At 50.9% G+C, this 17728-nt stretch overlaps 1 protein-coding gene across 3 annotated transcripts in view; it reads left to right on the forward strand.

Annotated features, from left to right (window-relative positions):
* The first annotated feature begins 14045 nt into the window (after positions 1-14045).
* Positions 14046-17728, forward strand: part of sh3glb2b (SH3-domain GRB2-like endophilin B2b) — a 120812-nt gene continuing 117129 nt past the window's right edge. Inside the window, exon 1 of one of the 3 annotated variants that reach the window (XM_060841566.1) lies at positions 14046-14423. In XM_060841566.1, the coding sequence (XP_060697549.1) occupies positions 14361-14423 (63 nt within the window). In that variant the 5' untranslated portion in view covers positions 14046-14360. The remainder of the gene's footprint in view (positions 14424-17728) is intronic. The other 2 variants (XM_060841565.1, XM_060841567.1) reach the window with 2 other exon arrangements.

Below are 17728 nucleotides of genomic sequence, written 5' to 3' on the forward strand. Positions count from 1 at the left end.
AAACAATGGGATGAGTGACCTCCTCCTGGGATGGGAGATTCTAAGGTTTTGGACAGCCTAGTTAAACCATCTGAGTGGCAGTTGTCAGACCTAGTCAGGAGCTGTGAGGACTCACTAATGTTTACACTAGTATTTGGGAGTTACTGCTTCAGTTGCAGGGTCCATTGAATAAACTGGGATTAGAGAGAGGCGGGGGCAATAAGAGGTTGCCCTGAGGGAGCATTAATAGTATCTTTGGCTGGAAGTCAGTTTGGCTTGCACAGGAGGAGCTGGAGGGAATGGGTCACTCCCTCAGTCAATGGGCTCTACGTGCTCCGTTAAACACTCACCGATTGCTTTAAGTCCAACCCCACTCCTGGGAAGCCCATTAGATGTTCATTTCAATAAAATATAAAACTGTAGGTGCTGGAGATCTGGAACAAGAACAGAAACTGCTGGAGAAACTCAGCAGGTCCAGCAGCATCTGTGGAGAGAGAAACAGAGTTAACATTTCGAGCTCAGTGAACTGGTTCTGACAAAGACTCACTGGACTCAAAACATTAACTCTGCTTTCTCTCCACAGGTGCTGCCAGACCTGCTGAGTTTCTCCAGCAATGTTCATTGGCGATGAGGACTCTCCCACCAACTTGGCCAACTGAGGGAAGTCAGGCTGACCTTGTACAACATTGTAGGCCACGATTTGAGGGTTGGGTCCAGTTCTGGGTGGTGACGTTTTGAGCAGAATGGGAGTGTGCAGAGGGGTATTCACCAGAACGCTTTCCAGGGTGAGGAGAAGCTGGGCTTGTTCTTCCTGAAGCGAAGGAGATTGAGGGGACATTTAATGGAGCTGGACAGATGAAAGGTAAAGTCGCCGTATCCTACTGGATCATAGAGCTGCTCTCTAGAGAGAGAGAGAGAGAGAGAGAGAGAGATGACTGGTAATGGTTTAACCTGAGCCACCCCACCTCAGGTGAGAGGAGAGTGTGAGAAGGAGAGTCCTTCATGGTAACCTTAGACACTGTTAGTGTCACTCTGTATCACAAACCAGGCAGGACTGTGACAGAATTAAAACAAGATTGGCTAGGGCAACTGTCCCTGCTGCCAGATAGTCCAAGAAATCAAGTGTCAGGGCTTTTGGCAAGTCATGAGGGGGATGTGTGAGGAAGAGGGGCGCTAATGAACTCACTACCTTCGAATCTGGTGGAAATGGGGATGGTCAAAGATTTAAACTGATATTAGATGGACACTCGAGGGAAATAAACTTGCAAGGCTAGGGGGAGACAGTGGAGTGTAGCATCGACTGGTTATTACCCAGAGAGCTGGCAGGGCCTTGATGGGCCAAATGGCTTCCTTTGGTACTATAACAACTCTATGACTCTATAGGGAGGCACTGGATACTGTCCCTTGTGACTTACATTGCAAGCCCATGGGTCCACACAAAGCCCCAGTGGATCATACTGCACCATATTTACCGGGATCCAATAGGATTCCACAATTAGTTACAACACTCGTACAAAACCACATGACTTCGAAATGCATCCTCTTTAAATCATGTGACTTGTAATATACCTTCCTTCAACCATAGAACATGGTACAGTCCACAGGCCAAGTGTAGGGTCAGGTGCCAATTTGGTTCAAACAAGAGCACTCTTCATTGTGGCCCAGGGAATTGTGGGTTCAGAATTGTGAGGATTTAAAGCATTTGTAAAATATGAACGTGAACACTCAGGCATCATGTATAATGAATTCACACTGTGCAAATAACTGATTTAATAAATTGTATAGTATTTGAAAATGTAAATGCAAAATCTGGTGAATTAAATTGTTTATTTCCCACCCCTATTGTTGTTCTGGTACTTTCAGGTGCAATCAATCTGATCGAAAAAGGCAGAGACTTGCATTTACTGAACACCGTTCACTGCGAGCCTGGATTCATGTCAGTCTATGAGACAGAAACCAAAACACCTTCCTTTGTGACTGTAGTTTATTGACTACTCAGTCCTACAGTTCCTTCCACTCACAGTGGGACAGATACCCCCCTATCTATGGATGACTTGCTGACCAATCTGTTCAAAGAATTTGTTATACACCTCTGGAGTAGGTGGGACTAGAACCTGGGCCTCCTGGCTCAGAGACAGGGATACTACCACTGTGCCACAAGAGCCTGTTCCTCTATATAAGTGCTCAACCATTAATACAACCACCTCTTTCTTCTGAACCTGAAATAAAAAGCATGTACAAACTTAACAGTATGGTTAACCAGACATTAATCCAAACACTTCACAGCCGATGTAGACTCTTACAATGTAGAAAATGTGTCAGCCAACTTGTGCACAGATCACTTCCACGAATTGGGATGTGGTAATGACCAGGTAATCTGTTTTTGCACTGTTAACATTCTTTCCCCCTCAGCAGCCCCCCCTCAACTTTAGCACAAATGCTGCGCCTCCCATGGCTAACCTCAGCTCTGAGTCATCTAGACTCGAAACGTTAGCTTGCTCTCTCTCCATGGATTCTGTCTGACCCACTGTGATCTCCAGCACTTTTTGTTTTCAGTCCAGATTCCAGCATTTGTAATAATTTGCTCCTAATCTGATTTTGGGGTGTTTAGTGAAGGATAGGAATCAAATATTGACCAGGACATCAGAAAGAATCCCGTGCGCTGTCCTTCAACATGGTGTCCATTTCACACCTGCCTGAGAGAGCCACCTGACACTGAGGGCACCTGAACGTTTCACAAGCAGGAGACTTGAAAATAATGCACCAAAATATTTGGAAGAAGTTTATATCTGACGGCCCCAACAGGATGACCTGGCATCTGTCTCTGCCTGTGCCTCAGCTCATCGGCTACTCAAACCCTTATGCCTGTCTTTGATCTGTGTTCAATCATATCTCCTCTCAGCCTTTTCCTCTCCAGGGGAAACAGTCCCAATTTCTCCCAATCTACCCTCATAACTGCCTGGAACCATTGTTGTAAATCGCTTCTGCACTCTCCCCAAAGCATTCACGTTCCTCCTATTGCAATGCAGCCAGTTACGTACACAGTACTTCAGCTGAGGTTGAATCAGTTTCTTAAACAAGTTCACCTTAACCTCCCTCCATATTAACAGCACTCTCTACCAGTTCTGCTATTTTACTTGTACCTGTCATGTAGATTTCCCCGATCCTGTAGCATAGTACCCTTATTTTATACTGCCTCCATATCTCCTTTGTATCATAAGGTGTAGGAGGAGAATTAGGAGGAGCCACTGGGACAGCACGGTGGCTCAGTGGTTAGCACTACTGCCTCGCAGCATCAGGGACCCAGATTCAATTCCAGCCTCGGGCGACTGTGTGGAGTTTGCACATTCTCCCTGTGCCTGTGGAGATTTCCTCCGGGTGCTCCGGTTTCTTCCCACAATTCAAAGATGTGCAGCTTAGGTGAATTGGCCTTGCTAAGTTGCCCATAGTGTTAAGTCTATTAGTCAGAGGGAAACGGGTCTGGGTGGATTACTCTTCGGAGGGTCGGTGTGGGCTTGTTGGGCCGAAGGGCCTTTTTCCACACTGTAGGGGAATCTAATCTAATTAGCCATTCAGCCCATTGAGTCTACCCTGCCATTAGGTCATGTTTCTCAATCCCATTCTCCTGCCTTCTCCCTGTAACCATTATTTCCCTTATTAATCAAGAACCTACCTGTCTTAAAGACACTCTATGACTTGCCTTCCACAGCCCTGTGTGGAAATGAGTTCCACAGATTCACCACCTCTAGCTGAAGAAATTCCTCTTTATCTCAGTAGAAAAGGATTGTCCCTTCACTCTGAGGCTGTGCCTTGGGTCCTGGTGTCTCCTACTAGAGGAATCATCTTCTCCACGTCTCCAGGCCTCTGAGTATTCTGTACGTTTCAATCAGATTCCACCCCCCCATCCTTCTAAACTCCATTGAGTACAGGCCCAAAGTCCTCAACCACTCCCCTTATGACAAAGCCTTCATCCCACAGAACATTCTTGTAAACCTCTTCTGGAACCCCCCCTCCCCCCCACTCCCCAAACCAATGCTAGCACATCTTCCTTAGATACAGGGCCCAAAACTGCTCATAATATTCCAAATGCAGTTTGACCACAGCCTTATACGCCCCCTGCAGGACATCCCTGCTCCTGTATTCTAGCCCTCTTGAAATGAATGCAAACATTGCATTTGCTTTCCTAACTGTCAACTGAACCTGCATGTTAACCTGAAGAGAATCCTGAACTAGGACTGCTAGGTCCCTTTGTGCTTGAGATTTCCAAAGCCTTTCCCCATTTACAGCATTGTCTGTGCCCCTTCTTCCTTCAAATGTGCATAATCTTACACGTTCTGACATTGTATTCCATCTGCTACTGCTTTGCCCGCTCTGCAAGCCTGTCCAAGATTTCTTCAACCTCCTCACATCCTCAACGCTACCTGTCCCTTCATTTATCTTTGTGTCATCTCTAAGTAATATCACATCACCCAGGTACATTACCCAACACATCTCTGGTTTGAATTTCACCCGTTAACTTACCTTGTTAAAGTCCTTGGGAAGTTCCCTAGTTTATATTTCTCCCAAGTTTTGTGTTAGAGGCAAACTTTGAAATTGTCCACTGCAGACTAACATCTAGATCATTAATGAATATGTATCAGGAAAAACAAGGGTCCTAAATTCTGATCCCTGGGAAACTCCACTACAAACCTTCCTCTGACCTGAAAAATATCCATTGGCCATTGCTGTTTCCTGTCCTAACAAATTACTGCAGGTGCTGGAACGTGTTCTGAAGACAACAAATGCTGGAGATTACACTGGGGTCAGACAGCATCCATGGAGAGAGAGCATGCTTAAGTTTTGAATCCAGATGACTCTTCATCCGAGCTGAAGTAAAATTTAGATGAAGAGTCATATAGACTCGAAATATTAGCTTAGTCCCTCTCCAGGGATGCTGTCTGACCCTATTGTGATCTCCAGCATGTGGTGTTGTCAGTACCCTCTGATTCCTGTCCCTCAGCCTGTTCCTGTATCCATGTTGCTACTGGCCCACCACTTGTACAACTCCTCAAGCCTATTGTGTGGCCTGTATCAAACATACAGTGTTACCCTCATAACCCTATCTGTCACCTCTTCAAAAAAACTCCCAAGTTATTTGACACAATGTTCCCTTAACCAATCCATGCTGACTCCTCCCAATCAATTCACACTTTTCCACATACAGTATTAATTCTAGCCTGAATAATTATTTCTAGACGTTTCCCCATCACCAAAGTTTAACTGCCTGGTGGTGTAGTTACTGGCTTAATCCTTGAAACTTTTTAATTTGAACAAGAGTGTAATGTTTACAATTCTCAAATCCTCCGAAACTGCACCTGAATTCAAGGGAAGTTGGTCACTGAGATTACCTGAAATAAAATTCAATGGGATTTCTGAGGGTTGTCGCCTGTGGACTGACCAAAGCTGCAGTAAGGGTAAGGAGGCCAGTCCTGCCTCGCTGGGTAGCACTCTCCGATCTTGAATCAGAGACGTTGTGGGTTCAAGCCCCACTCTGGACATTTGAGGAAGCAATTCAGAATGACAGTACTACAGAGGGAGTGCTGCACTGCCAGGGTTATTGGGACCCAGTCTCTGCAAAAGATCGTGTGACATTATTGTGAAGGACACATAATCTTTTTCTAAGTTCATCATTTGAAGTTAGCATAGAATCCCTACAGTGTGGAAACAGGCCCTTCAGCCCATCAAGTCAATACCGACCCTCTGAAGAGTAACCCACCCAGCCGCATTACCCCTATCCTATATTTACCTCTGACCAATACACCTAGTTTACATATCCCTGAACACTACGGGCAAGTTAGCATGGCCCACCCTAACCTGCACATCTTTGGACTGTGGAAGGAAATCGGAGCACCCGAAGGAAACCCATGCAGACACAGGGAGAATGTGCAAATTCCACACAGTCGCCTGAGGCTGGAATCAAACCCCAGGTCCCTGGTGCTATGAGGCAGCAGTGCTAACCACTGAACAACCCTTTAATCCTACACTGTACCTGCTTTGATGACTTTTCTGCGATATCTCTGACCTGCCAACACATATGAACATACGACAAGTTGGAAGCTGGAGTTGGCCAATCAACCCTGTGAATCTTCCCTGCTGTTCAATAAGTAGATCTGAATACTCTACATTCTGCCTACACCCCCCCGCTTTGCTTAGCAAGAATCAAACCATCTCTGCCTTAAAAATATTCCACGACTCCGTTACCACTGCCTTTTGAGAAAGAGTTCCAAAGACTCATGACCCACTGAGAGAAGAAAATCCTCATCACTGTCTTGAAGGAGCGACACCTTTATTTTTAACAGCAACTGCTAATTCTAGGTTCTACCACAAGAGGCAGCATCCACTCCTCATGACCCTGCCCAGATCTTACTCTCCTGACCTCCAATGGCTACAAGCCCAGTCCGTCCAAACTCTCCGCATAAGGACAACCTGCCCATGGCAAGTCTCAGTCTGTAGGTAAAAACAAGGACTGCAGATGCTGGAAACCAGAGTCTAGATCAGAGTGGTGCTGGAAAAGCACAGCAGGTCAGGCAGCATCCGAGGAGCAGGAAAATCGGCGTTTCGGGCATTCCTGATGAAGGGCTTTTGCCCGAAACGTCGAATTTCCTGCTCCTCGGATGCTGCCTGACCTGCTGTGCCTTTCCAGCATCACTCGAATCAAGTCTCAGTCTGGGTAGACCTTCTCTGAAATGCATATGCTCCCTTCCTTAAATATGGGGACCAACACTGTACACAGTACCCACCAATGCTGCGTTCAACTATACATAAGAACATAAGAATGAGGAACAGGAGGAGACCATCTGGCTGATCTTTCAATGGCCTCAGCTCTACTTACCCAGCTGCTCACCACAATCCTTAATCCTTTAACTTGCCTTAAAAACATTCACCGAGGTAACCTCAAACTGCTTCACTGGGCGGGGAATCCCACAGATTCACAACCTTTTGGGTGAAGAAGTTCCTCCTCAGCTCAGTCCCAAATCTCTCCCCCCTTACTTTGAGTTAAAAAATCACACAACACCAGGTTATAGTCCAACAGGTTTATTTGGAAGCACTAGCTTTCAGAGCCCTGCTCCTTCAGGAGGTGGTTGTGGCGAATAAGATCGTAAGACACACAATTTATAGCGAAAGTTTACAGTGTGATGTCACTGAAATTATATATGCCCCCTAGTTCGAGTACATTAGCCTCCCTATATTTTCTTTACAATTTCAAAACTTAACTCAGCGCGGGAGAGAAGCATACTTTGTAACACCCCTGGGCATGACCCAGGGGTCCCTCTGATAACATTGATAACTGGTCTCCTGGCGTTTCAGAGCCATCGATGGTTTGATTTGGTGAATGAAGTTGATCTACCCGCCCCAAACACTAGAGGGAGCCAGTTACTCCCAGGACAGAGACATGGACAGAATTAGCTGAAAATGTGTTGCTGGTTAAAGCACAGCAGGTCAGGCAGCATCCGAGGAACAGGAAATTCGACGTTTCGGGCATAAGCCCTTCATCAGGAACAGAATTAGCCCAATCTCGAAGATTTCTTCACATTACTCAGAGGGACAGTCCTGGGGGTGGTTCGCAGACTCTGTGAAAGACTTATACCCCAGAATTAGAGTAGATTCCCTACAGTGTGGAAACAGGCCCTTCGGCCCAACAAGTCCACACCAACCCTCCGAGAAGAGCAACCCACCCATTCCCCTACATTTACCCATGACTAATCCACCTAACACTGCGGGCAATTTAGCATAGCCAATGCACCTGACCTGCACATCTTTAGACTGTGGGAGGAACCGGAGCACCTGGAGGAAACCCACACAGACACTGGGAGAATGTGCAAACTCCACACAGACAGTCGAACCCTGGTCCCTGGCACCGTGAGGTAGCAGTGCTAACCACTGAGCTACCGTGCCGCCCAGTCGCAGGAGTCACATTGAGATGACAGAAAGCAAGAACGGAATTTTGTCAGTGAGGAGAGAAGGACGATCATTCGGCCTGTCAATCCTGCTCAGCCATTCAACGTCACCATGGTGAGCATGGGCTTCACAATCTGGCTTGTTCCTCTGTCTCTCGATACCCCGAGAAACTAAAAATATCTCTATCCTTGCCTCAGTGATGGAGCAGCCCTCTCAGGGAGACAGCTACAAAGATTCACAAGCTTCAAAGTCAATTAATTTCTCCTCATCTCAGTCTGAGGGTCAACCCCTTGTCCTGAAACAGTGTCCGTGTTTTAAATTCCCTGCCCCATTTCATGCAGACACGGGGAGAATGTGCAAACTCCACACAGTCACCCCAGGCTGGAATGAAACCCTGGTCTCTGGCGCTGTGAGGCAGCAGTGCTAACCACTGAGCAACCCTTTAATCCTACACTGCCCCTGCCTTTGATTACCTTGCCAACATTGACCCCATCAAACTCCCTCGAGTTTGATATGCTTCCATCTCGTGTTGGGACACAGGAGACTTACAGAACAGCACAGACAGGGACAAAGTTATACAGAGGGACTCAACACCCAGGATTGTTCCCCTTAGAGCACAGGAGGTCAAAGGGTGAGTTCACAAGATTAACTCAGGAGCATTTGTTAACCATTGGGCCAGCATTTATTCCCCATTGCCCAGTTACGTGTTAGTCTCATTGCTGTGGGTCTTGTGTAGGCCAGACCAGGTAGGGATGGAAGATTTCCTTTCCCAAAGGACATTAGTGAACCCGAAGGGGTTTTAACAGCAATCACTGGTGGTTAGATAGCTGTAATTAAACTAAGCTTTTTCACTTCAGATGTTTGTCTTCCCCCACATTGAAGTCAACTTTCACCAGGTGCTGTAGTGGGAGTCACTCCACATTCTCTGAGTGAAGAAAACCCAGTGACGTTTGGATGACACCTCCCGAGCAGACTGAAGGCTCACCCATCAGTAAAAGGGGTTGAGGTGATGGAAGGGAGAAGCTTTGGGAGGTGGGGCAATGGGGGATAATTTGAGCTGTTGAATGGACCACCTGGAAGGGGCATTAACATTGGCAGGTGATGGTCTAATGGTATTGCTATGAGACTATTAATCCAGGCAACCAGGTAATGTTCCATGGCTCTGCGTTCAGATCCCAGAGGGTGCAATTTAAATTCAATCAATTAGTGATGACCAGGAAACCTGTTGCTGATTGTCAGGAAAAGAAAGGGTCAGTGCTGAGGGAGTGGGCCCTGTCGGAGGGTCAGTGCTGAGGGAGTGGGCACTGTCAGAGGGTCAGTGCTGAGGGAGTGGGCACTGTCAGAGGGTCAGTGCTGAGGGAGTGGGCACTGTCAGAGGGTCAGGGCTGAGGGAGTGGGCACTGTCGGAGGGTCAGTACTGAAGGAGCGCTGTGCTGTCGGAAGGTCAGTGCTGAGGGAGTGTGGCACTGTCAGAGGGTCAGTGCTGAGGGAGTGCCGCACTCTCGGAGGGTCAGCGCTGAGGGAGCACCGCACTGTTGGAGGGTCAGTGCTGAGGGAGTGCCACATTGTCGGACGGTCAGTGCTGAGGGATCAGACACTGTTGGAGGGTGAGCGCTGAGGGAGCGGGCACTGTCGGAGGGTCAGTGTTGAGGGAGCGGGCACTGTCAGAGGGTCAGTGCTGAGGGATCAGGCACTGTCGAAGGGTGAGCGTTGAGGGAGTGGGCACTGTCGGAGGGTCAGGGCTGAGGGAGAGATCCAAAGGTAGTGATGTGGTCCTTTAAATGAGACATTAAAGTGAGACTTGTCTATTATAGACATGAAACAATGCACCTATCCTTAGATACTGCTAAAGGAGTGTTAGGAATGCTATCAAAATAAAATCATTGAAACAAGGGGTTGGCCATTCAGCCCCCAAGCCTATGCTCCCATTCCAGGTGATGGCTGGTCACTTCTCTCAACACCATTTCCCAGATCTTTTAAGCTCCTTCATTCCTAGAAATCTTTGAATTTTTCTCTTGAACATACACAATAACTGAGCTTACATATTGTAGACATGCTTCTGTCAAATTATTCACTGCAGCAACTCGCAAACCTCCCCAGACCGCACCGTCCAAACCTACGGCCACATCCATCTCGATACATGGGAACACCACCCTCTGCAAGTTCCCCTTCAACCTGACTTGGAAATATATCGCTGTTCCTTCACGGTCACTGGGTTGGAATCCTGGAATTCCCTCCCTGACAATATTGTCGGTTTTCTTAGATATCAAGGACTGTAGTAGTTTAAGAAGGGAGCTAACATCCACCAGCCAAGACCAGGTCTTGTTACTGAAATTTTGAAAACTGCGATGAAATTGAAGAGAAGGATTGTTCGGGTTCCTGACATTAGTTGCACCCAGTAGCTGCACCAGCGTCAAGGCCATGGTCATCCGAAACCAACTGCATTGGGCTAGCTTTGTTCTTAGGGTGCCTGTGTTCCCACAACCAAAGCACATTGTCTTTGCCAAGCTCAAGGAAGCCAATTGAACGAGAGGAGGACAAAAGGAGTTTTCAAAGATTCTCTGAAGGCTTCCTTCAAGAAATGGAGCGTAGATGTCAATGCGTGGGAGACCCTCGTTCAAATGAAACTGTCTTGGAGGAAGTTCCTGTTTGAAGGGGCACAATTTGTGGGTGGCACGGTGGCACAGTGGTTAGCACTGCTGCCTCACAGCGCCAGAGACCCGGGTTCAATTCCTGACTCAGGCGACTGACTGTGTGGAGTTTGCACATTCTCCCAGTGTCTGCGTGGGTTTCCTCCGGGTGCTCCGGTTTCCTCCCACAGTCCAAAGATGTGCGGGCCAGGTGAATTGGCCATGCTAAATTGTCCATAGTGTTAGGTAAGGGGCAAATGTAGGGTATGGGTGGGTTATGCTTCGGCGGGTCGGTGTGGACTTGTTGGGCCGAAGGGCCTGTTTCCACACTGTAAGAAGACCCATCAGCAAGAGGTAGGATGGAAAATAAACTGGAGAAAGGAATGCTAGCTATCTCAAGGTCAAGGGCCAATGCTGCTTCCCTGAAACTCTTACCAGTGAGTGGTCAGAGATGTGGCTGCAGGATCACCACCCACACAAGGACCCATAGAATCCATGACCAGTGAGACAGAATTTCTGAGGTGGATAATGACACTTGTTAGCGAGTAATTGAGGACAATGTTGATTGTTACACCTTGCAGCGTGTATGATGGTCAGTGCTTTTCCTTATGGGACAGTACCAGCCAGGCCTCCAAGGTAGCGGGAAATGCTTTGAGGCATTTCAGAAAGTTGCTATATAAATTTAATTTTCTCGCCAGCCGCAACCGCAGGATTTGAAAAGCAGGTGAAGCCGGTGTATAGGTTCGGAGAGTGTCTTGTTGGCAGAGCACACCTTTATTAAAGGTTGTGTTTGTCAGGAGGAAGAATCACTTGGATCGATCACTTTTTAAAAATATATTTATTCAGTTTGTGGGATGGCAGTGTCACTGGCTGGGCCCAGCATTTATTGCCCGTCCCTAATTGCCCCTTGAGAGGGTGGGGGGGGCTGGTGGTGAGCTGCCTTCTTGAACAGTCCACCTGCTGTGGGTTGACCCACAATGCCCTTAGGGAGGGGATTCTCGAGTTTTGACCCAGATCACTTGATTTAATAATTCCTTTGATAAATAATCTTTGGCTGGTTTTTATGAACTCTACTGAATTGAATTGGTTCTCCTATCACACTTACCAGTAACTAACAGAGTGGGCTGGAAATTGAGACAGAAATAATGGTGTGTGATTGAAGTTTTGCAGTTGTTAATGTTCATTTGCAAAACCTGAAGTGAAGGAGCTACCCATGAAATATGAACCCGCACAAATGGCTGATTGCCTCCAAAATTAATAAAAATTGCATCTTGCCTTCAATCTCCCAAAAGGTTCTTAAAATTTACTGATCAGTGTATTAACTGTTCGGTGAAGGTGCCACAGAAATTCAGGTCATTAAAAGTCTAAGTTACCTTTCACTGACACATGATGTTGTCAGCAGAATCTCTCTCGGCCAGAGAGGAAACAACTCAGATTATCCAATCCCATTCCCTCACCGAGTAAATTGTTGGAAATCGAGAGAATTTGAATAACGGAAAGAACTGAGAATGCTGGAAGTCAGACACAAGAACAGAAATTGATGGAGAAACTCAGCAGGTCTGACAGTATCTATGGAAAGAGAAAGCAGAATGAATGTTTTGGGTCCAATGACCCTGCTTCAGCACTGATTGGAAGTGGTTGGTATTCCCACAAGGCCTCACTGAGGAAGTGCAGCATTCCTACAGACACCTGGGAATCACTGGCCCAAGACAATCCAAGTGGAGGAGCACCATCCAGGAAGTTGTTGAGCACCTTGAGACTAGCTCTCGGGTAAAAATGGAATCCGGGAGAAAAGAGTGCAAGGTGCGCACTGCCACACCAACATCCCACAACCAGCTGATGAAGGAGTGTCGCTCCGAAAGCTAGTGCTTCCAATTAAAGCTGTTGGACTATAACCTGGTGTTGTGTGATTTTTAACTTTGTCCACCCCAGTCCGACACTGTTTCCTCCAAATCATGACCCCCTTCCCATGACCACCACCTACCCCAAGTATAACAGTGTCCGCGGTAGCTGCATCGGTCTGTACTGCCGCCTACAGACTCACCCTGGGAGGGGGAGAGAGTCATCTTCCTCTGTGAGGGCCAGCCAATGATGATAATGGTATGAGTGCTGAAGGTGGGGTGGGGGGGAGATGGGTTGGAATAAATGATAGGTGGAGATACAGACCAGAGGAAGGAAGCACGATAGATCAGGTAAAGATCAACCTGGGAGAATCGATAGCTGCTAATTGGGGACCATTGACAGGTGACAGTGGGTAGTTGGTGGTAGCAGACCATGTGATGACATGGCCTGGTGTGTGGGGGTTGGCGTAATGAAGTGGGAGAGCTCAGACCCTAAAGTTGTTGAACTCAATATTGAGTCCTAAAGGCTGCAGGGTCCCCCAAGCGGAAAATGAGGTGCTGTTCTTCCAGCCTGCACTGAGCTACACTGGAGCACTGCAGCCAGTCAGGGGACAGAGAGGCTGGTCAGGGGACAGAGAGGCTGGACAGGGGACAGAGAGGCTGGTCAGGGTACAGGGGTGGGCTGTGAAAGTGGCAGGTGATGGGAAGCTCAAGGACCGTGGGCAGAACGTGGGTGTCCAGTGAAGTGATCACACAGTCCACGCTTTGTGTCCCCAGTGACGACATTGTGAGCAGCAAACATAGTCGACTCATGGAGGGTAGATATCCTTCCGTAAGTGGAATAGTGAACCAGGTGAGTTTTGAGTGACAATCAGTAATAATTACATAATAAAGATAAATTTCTGCGAATGCCGGAAGTCTGAAACAAACAGAGAAAGCTGGAGAAACTCAGCAGGTCTGTCAGCACAGGAACAGACCCTTCGGCCCAACCAGTCCATGCCGACCATAATCCCAAACTAAACTAGTCCCACCTTCCTGCTCCTGGCCCATATCTCTCCAAACCCTTTCCCAATTCATGTACGTATCCAAAACGTGTTTTAAATGTTGTAACTGAGCCCACATCCACCACTCCCTCATGAAGTTCATTTCACACGTGAATTACTGTCTTTGTAAAAAAAATTGCCCCTCATGTCTTTTTAAAACCTCTGTCCTCTCACCTTAAAAATATGTGCACCCCCTCCCCCACCCCCCACCGTCTTGAAATCTCCCACCCTAGGGAAAAGATATTATAGAGGAGAAACAGGGTTAATGTTTTGGGACCGGCCTGACCTTGGGGAGCTATAGGTGATATTCTGAAGGCCTCACTGTACTGTTACCACCTTGGGCCCCCCCGTGAGTTACAGCACACTATAGTTTCCAGCTCAGAGCAGCTCCCCACTTCAGTGATTTGTGTTGTTGCTGTAATCCTCTGTGACAATCACAGATCACAAAACACAAGGCTTTGCAGCGTTTTTTTGACACGGTCTGGCGTTTAACAGGCCTTAGGGGACCCTCCTCCTAACTTGGCCACATTGCCTGAGCCGGGGATGGGGTCAGGTTACAGAGAGAGGGAGGAGGGACTGGTACATGGAGTTGCCCTTTTAAGAGGCTGTCTGGCTGATTGCTGAGAATGTGGATGAGATCAGAGGGGAGTATTGGGCATTTTCTGTGGTGTTTTTCTCTCTCTCTCTCGTTCGCCAGGGGTTTGACCCCTGTGAGGTTCAAATACAGGGTCAGACTGGGTGCCCTGTCCCCTCACCCAGGGAAGGGGCTGCCAGCTGGGGAGCCTGATTGTCCAAGGCTATTTCCACTTTAAGAGGCAGTCCCTGCTGATACCTGCTGAGATGGATGGGTTAAGCTGCTAGGGTTTGGATGTAGTTGTTGTTAGCTCAGTTTCTGTGTCAGAGAGAGACAGGGGCAGGCAGCAGCAGCCATGGATTTCAACGTCAAGAAACTGGCTTCAGACGCTGGGGTTTTCTTCAGTCGAGCCGTTCAGGTAAGGAGCTGTTTGCCCAGGCTACCCACACCCCTCCCCACCCCCCCACCCCGCCTCCCTGCACCTACCCCAGGGGGAGGGATGATGGGGGCACACTCCAGGAGGCTTGCTCTGAGAGGCCTTTACATGGGAGGGACACCAAGGGCACAGTGTACACCCCTCAGGGGGAGGGGGACAGTGTACACCCCTCAGGGGGAGGGGGACAGAGTACACCCCTCAGGGGGACAGTGTACACGCCTCAGGGGGAGGGGGACAGTGTACACGTCTCAGGGGGACAGTGTACACGTCTCAGGGGGACAGTGTACACGTCTCAGGGGGACAGTGTACACGCCTCAGGGGGAGGGGGACAGAGTACACGTCTCAGGGGGACAGTGTACACACCTCAGGGGGAGGGGGACAGTGTACACGCCTCGGGGTACAGTGTACACGTCTCAGGGGGAGGGGGACAGAGTACACGTCTCAGGGGGACAGTGTACACGCCTCAGGGGGAGGGGGACAGAGTACACGTCTCAGGGGGACAGTGTACACGCCTCAGGGGGAGGGGGACAGTGTACACGACTCAGGGGGAGGGGGACAGAGTACATGTCTCAGGGGGAGGGGGACAGTGTACACCCCTCAGGGGGACAGTGTACACGCCTCAGGGGGAGGGGGACAGAGTACACCCCTCGGGGGGGGGGGACGGGGGGGACAGTGTACACGCCTCAGGGGGAGAGGGATGGGTGAACAGTGTACACGCCTCAGGGGGAGGGGGACAGAGTACACGTCTCGGGGAGAGGGGGACAGTGTACACTCCTCAGGGGGAGGTGCACAGGGGGACAGTGTATATGCCTCGGGGACAGGGGGACAGTGTACGCTCCTCAGGGGGAGGGGGACAGGGGGACAGTGTACGCTCCTCAGGGGGAGGGGGACAGGGGGACAGTGTACGCTCCTCAGGGGGAGGGGGAACAGGGGGACAGTGTACACGCCTCAGGGGGAGGGGGACAGTGTACACGCCTCAGGGGGAGGGGGACATGGGGACAGTGTACACGCTTCAGGGGGAGGGAGACAGTGTACACACCTCAGGGGGACCGTATATAATCCTCAGGGGGAGGGGGACAGAGTACACGCCTCGGGGGGAGGGGGACAGGGGAACAGTGTAGGCTCCTCAGGGGGAGGGGGACAGGGGGACAGTGTACACGCCTCAGGGGGAGGGAGACAGTGTACACACCTCAGGGGGACCGTATATAATCCTGAGGGGGAGGGGGACAGAGTGCACGCCTCGGGGGGAGGGGGACAGGGGAACAGTGTAGGCTCCTCAGGGGGAGGGGGACAGGGGGACAGTGTACACGCCTCAGGGGGAGGGAGACAGTGTACACGTCTCAGGGGGAGGAGGACAGTGTACGCTCCTCAGGGGGAGGGAGACAGGGGGACAGTGTACTCGCCTCAGGGGGAGGGGGACAGTGTAGGCTCCTCAGGGGGAGGGGGACAGGGTGGAAAGTGTACACGCCTCAGGGGGAGGGGGACAGGGTGGAAAGTGTACACGCCTCAGGGGGAGGGTGACGGGCGACAGTGTACACGCCTCAGGGGGAGGGGGACAGGGTGGAAAGTGTACATGCCTCGGGGGAGGGGGACAGTGTACACCCCTCAGGGGGAGGGGGACAGAGTACACCCCTCAGGGGGACAGTGTACACGCCTCAGGGGGAGGGGTACAGTGTACACGCCTCGGGGTACAGTGTACACGTCTCAGGGGGACAGTGTACACGCCTCAGGGGGAGGGGGACAGAGTACACCCCTCAGGGGGACAGAGTACACCCCTCAGGGGGACAGAGTACACCCCTCAGGGGGACAGTGTACACGCCTCAGGGGGAGGGGTACAGTGTACACGCCTCGGGGTACAGTGTACACGTCTCAGGGGGACAGTGTACACGCCTCAGGGGGAGGGGGACAGAGTACACGTCTCAGGGGGACAGTGTACACACCTCAGGGGGAGGGGTACAGTGTACACGCCTCGGGGTACAGTGTACACGTCTCAGGGGGACAGTGTACACGCCTCAGGGGGAGGGGGACAGTGTACACGTCTCAGGGGGACAGTGTACACGCCTCAGGGGGAGGGGGACAGAGTACACGTCTCAGGGGGACAGTGTACACGCCTCAGGGGGAGGGGGACAGTGTACACGCCTCAGGGGGAGGGGGACAGAGTACATGTCTCAGGGGGAGGGGGACAGTGTACACCCCTCAGGGGGACAGTGTACACGCCTCAGGGGGAGGGGGACAGTGTACACGCCTCAGGGGGAGGGTGACGGGCGACAGTGTACACGCCTCAGGGGGAGGGGGACAGGGTGGAAAGTGTACATGCCTCGGGGGAGGGGGACAGTGTACACCCCTCAGGGGGAGGGGGACAGAGTACACCCCTCAGGGGGACAGAGTACACCCCTCAGGGGGACAGAGTACACCCCTCAGGGGGACAGTGTACACGCCTCAGGGGGAGGGGTACAGTGTACACGCCTCGGGGTACAGTGTACACGTCTCAGGGGGACAGTGTACACGCCTCAGGGGGAGGGGGACAGAGTACACGTCTCAGGGGGACAGTGTACACACCTCAGGGGGAGGGGTACAGTGTACACGCCTCGGGGTACAGTGTACACGTCTCAGGGGGACAGTGTACACGCCTCAGGGGGAGGGGGACAGAGTACACGTCTCAGGGGGACAGTGTACACGCCTCAGGGGGAGGGGGACAGTGTACACGCCTCAGGGGGAGGGGGACAGAGTACATGTCTCAGGGGGAGGGGGACAGTGTACACCCCTCAGGGGGACAGTGTACACGCCTCAGGGGGAGGGGGACAGTGTACACGCCTCAGGGGGAGGGGGACAGAGTACACCCCTCGGGGGGGGGGGGCCGGGGGGGACAGTGTACACGCCTCAGGGGGAGAGGGATGGGTGAACAGTGTACACGCCTCAGGGGGAGGGGGACAGAGTACACGCCTCGGGGAGAGGGGGACAGTGTACACTCCTCAGGGGGAGGTGCACAGGGGGACAGTGTATATGCCTCGGGGACAGGGGGACAGTGTACGCTCCTCAGGGGGAGGGGGACAGGGGGACAGTGTACGCTCCTCAGGGGGAGGGGGACAGGGGGACAGTGTACGCTCCTCAGGGGGAGGGGGACAGGGGGACAGTGTACGCTCCTCAGGGGGAGGGGGACAGGGGGACAGTGTACGCTCCTCAGGGGGAGGGGGACAGGGGGACAGTGTACACGCCTCAGGGGGAGGGGGACAGTGTACACGCCTCAGGGGGACGGGGACATGGGGACAGTGTACACGCCTCAGGGG

This window comes from Hemiscyllium ocellatum, chromosome 21, assembly GCF_020745735.1.
Source record: "Hemiscyllium ocellatum isolate sHemOce1 chromosome 21, sHemOce1.pat.X.cur, whole genome shotgun sequence".
In the NCBI taxonomy this organism is placed as follows: domain Eukaryota; kingdom Metazoa; phylum Chordata; class Chondrichthyes; order Orectolobiformes; family Hemiscylliidae; genus Hemiscyllium; species Hemiscyllium ocellatum.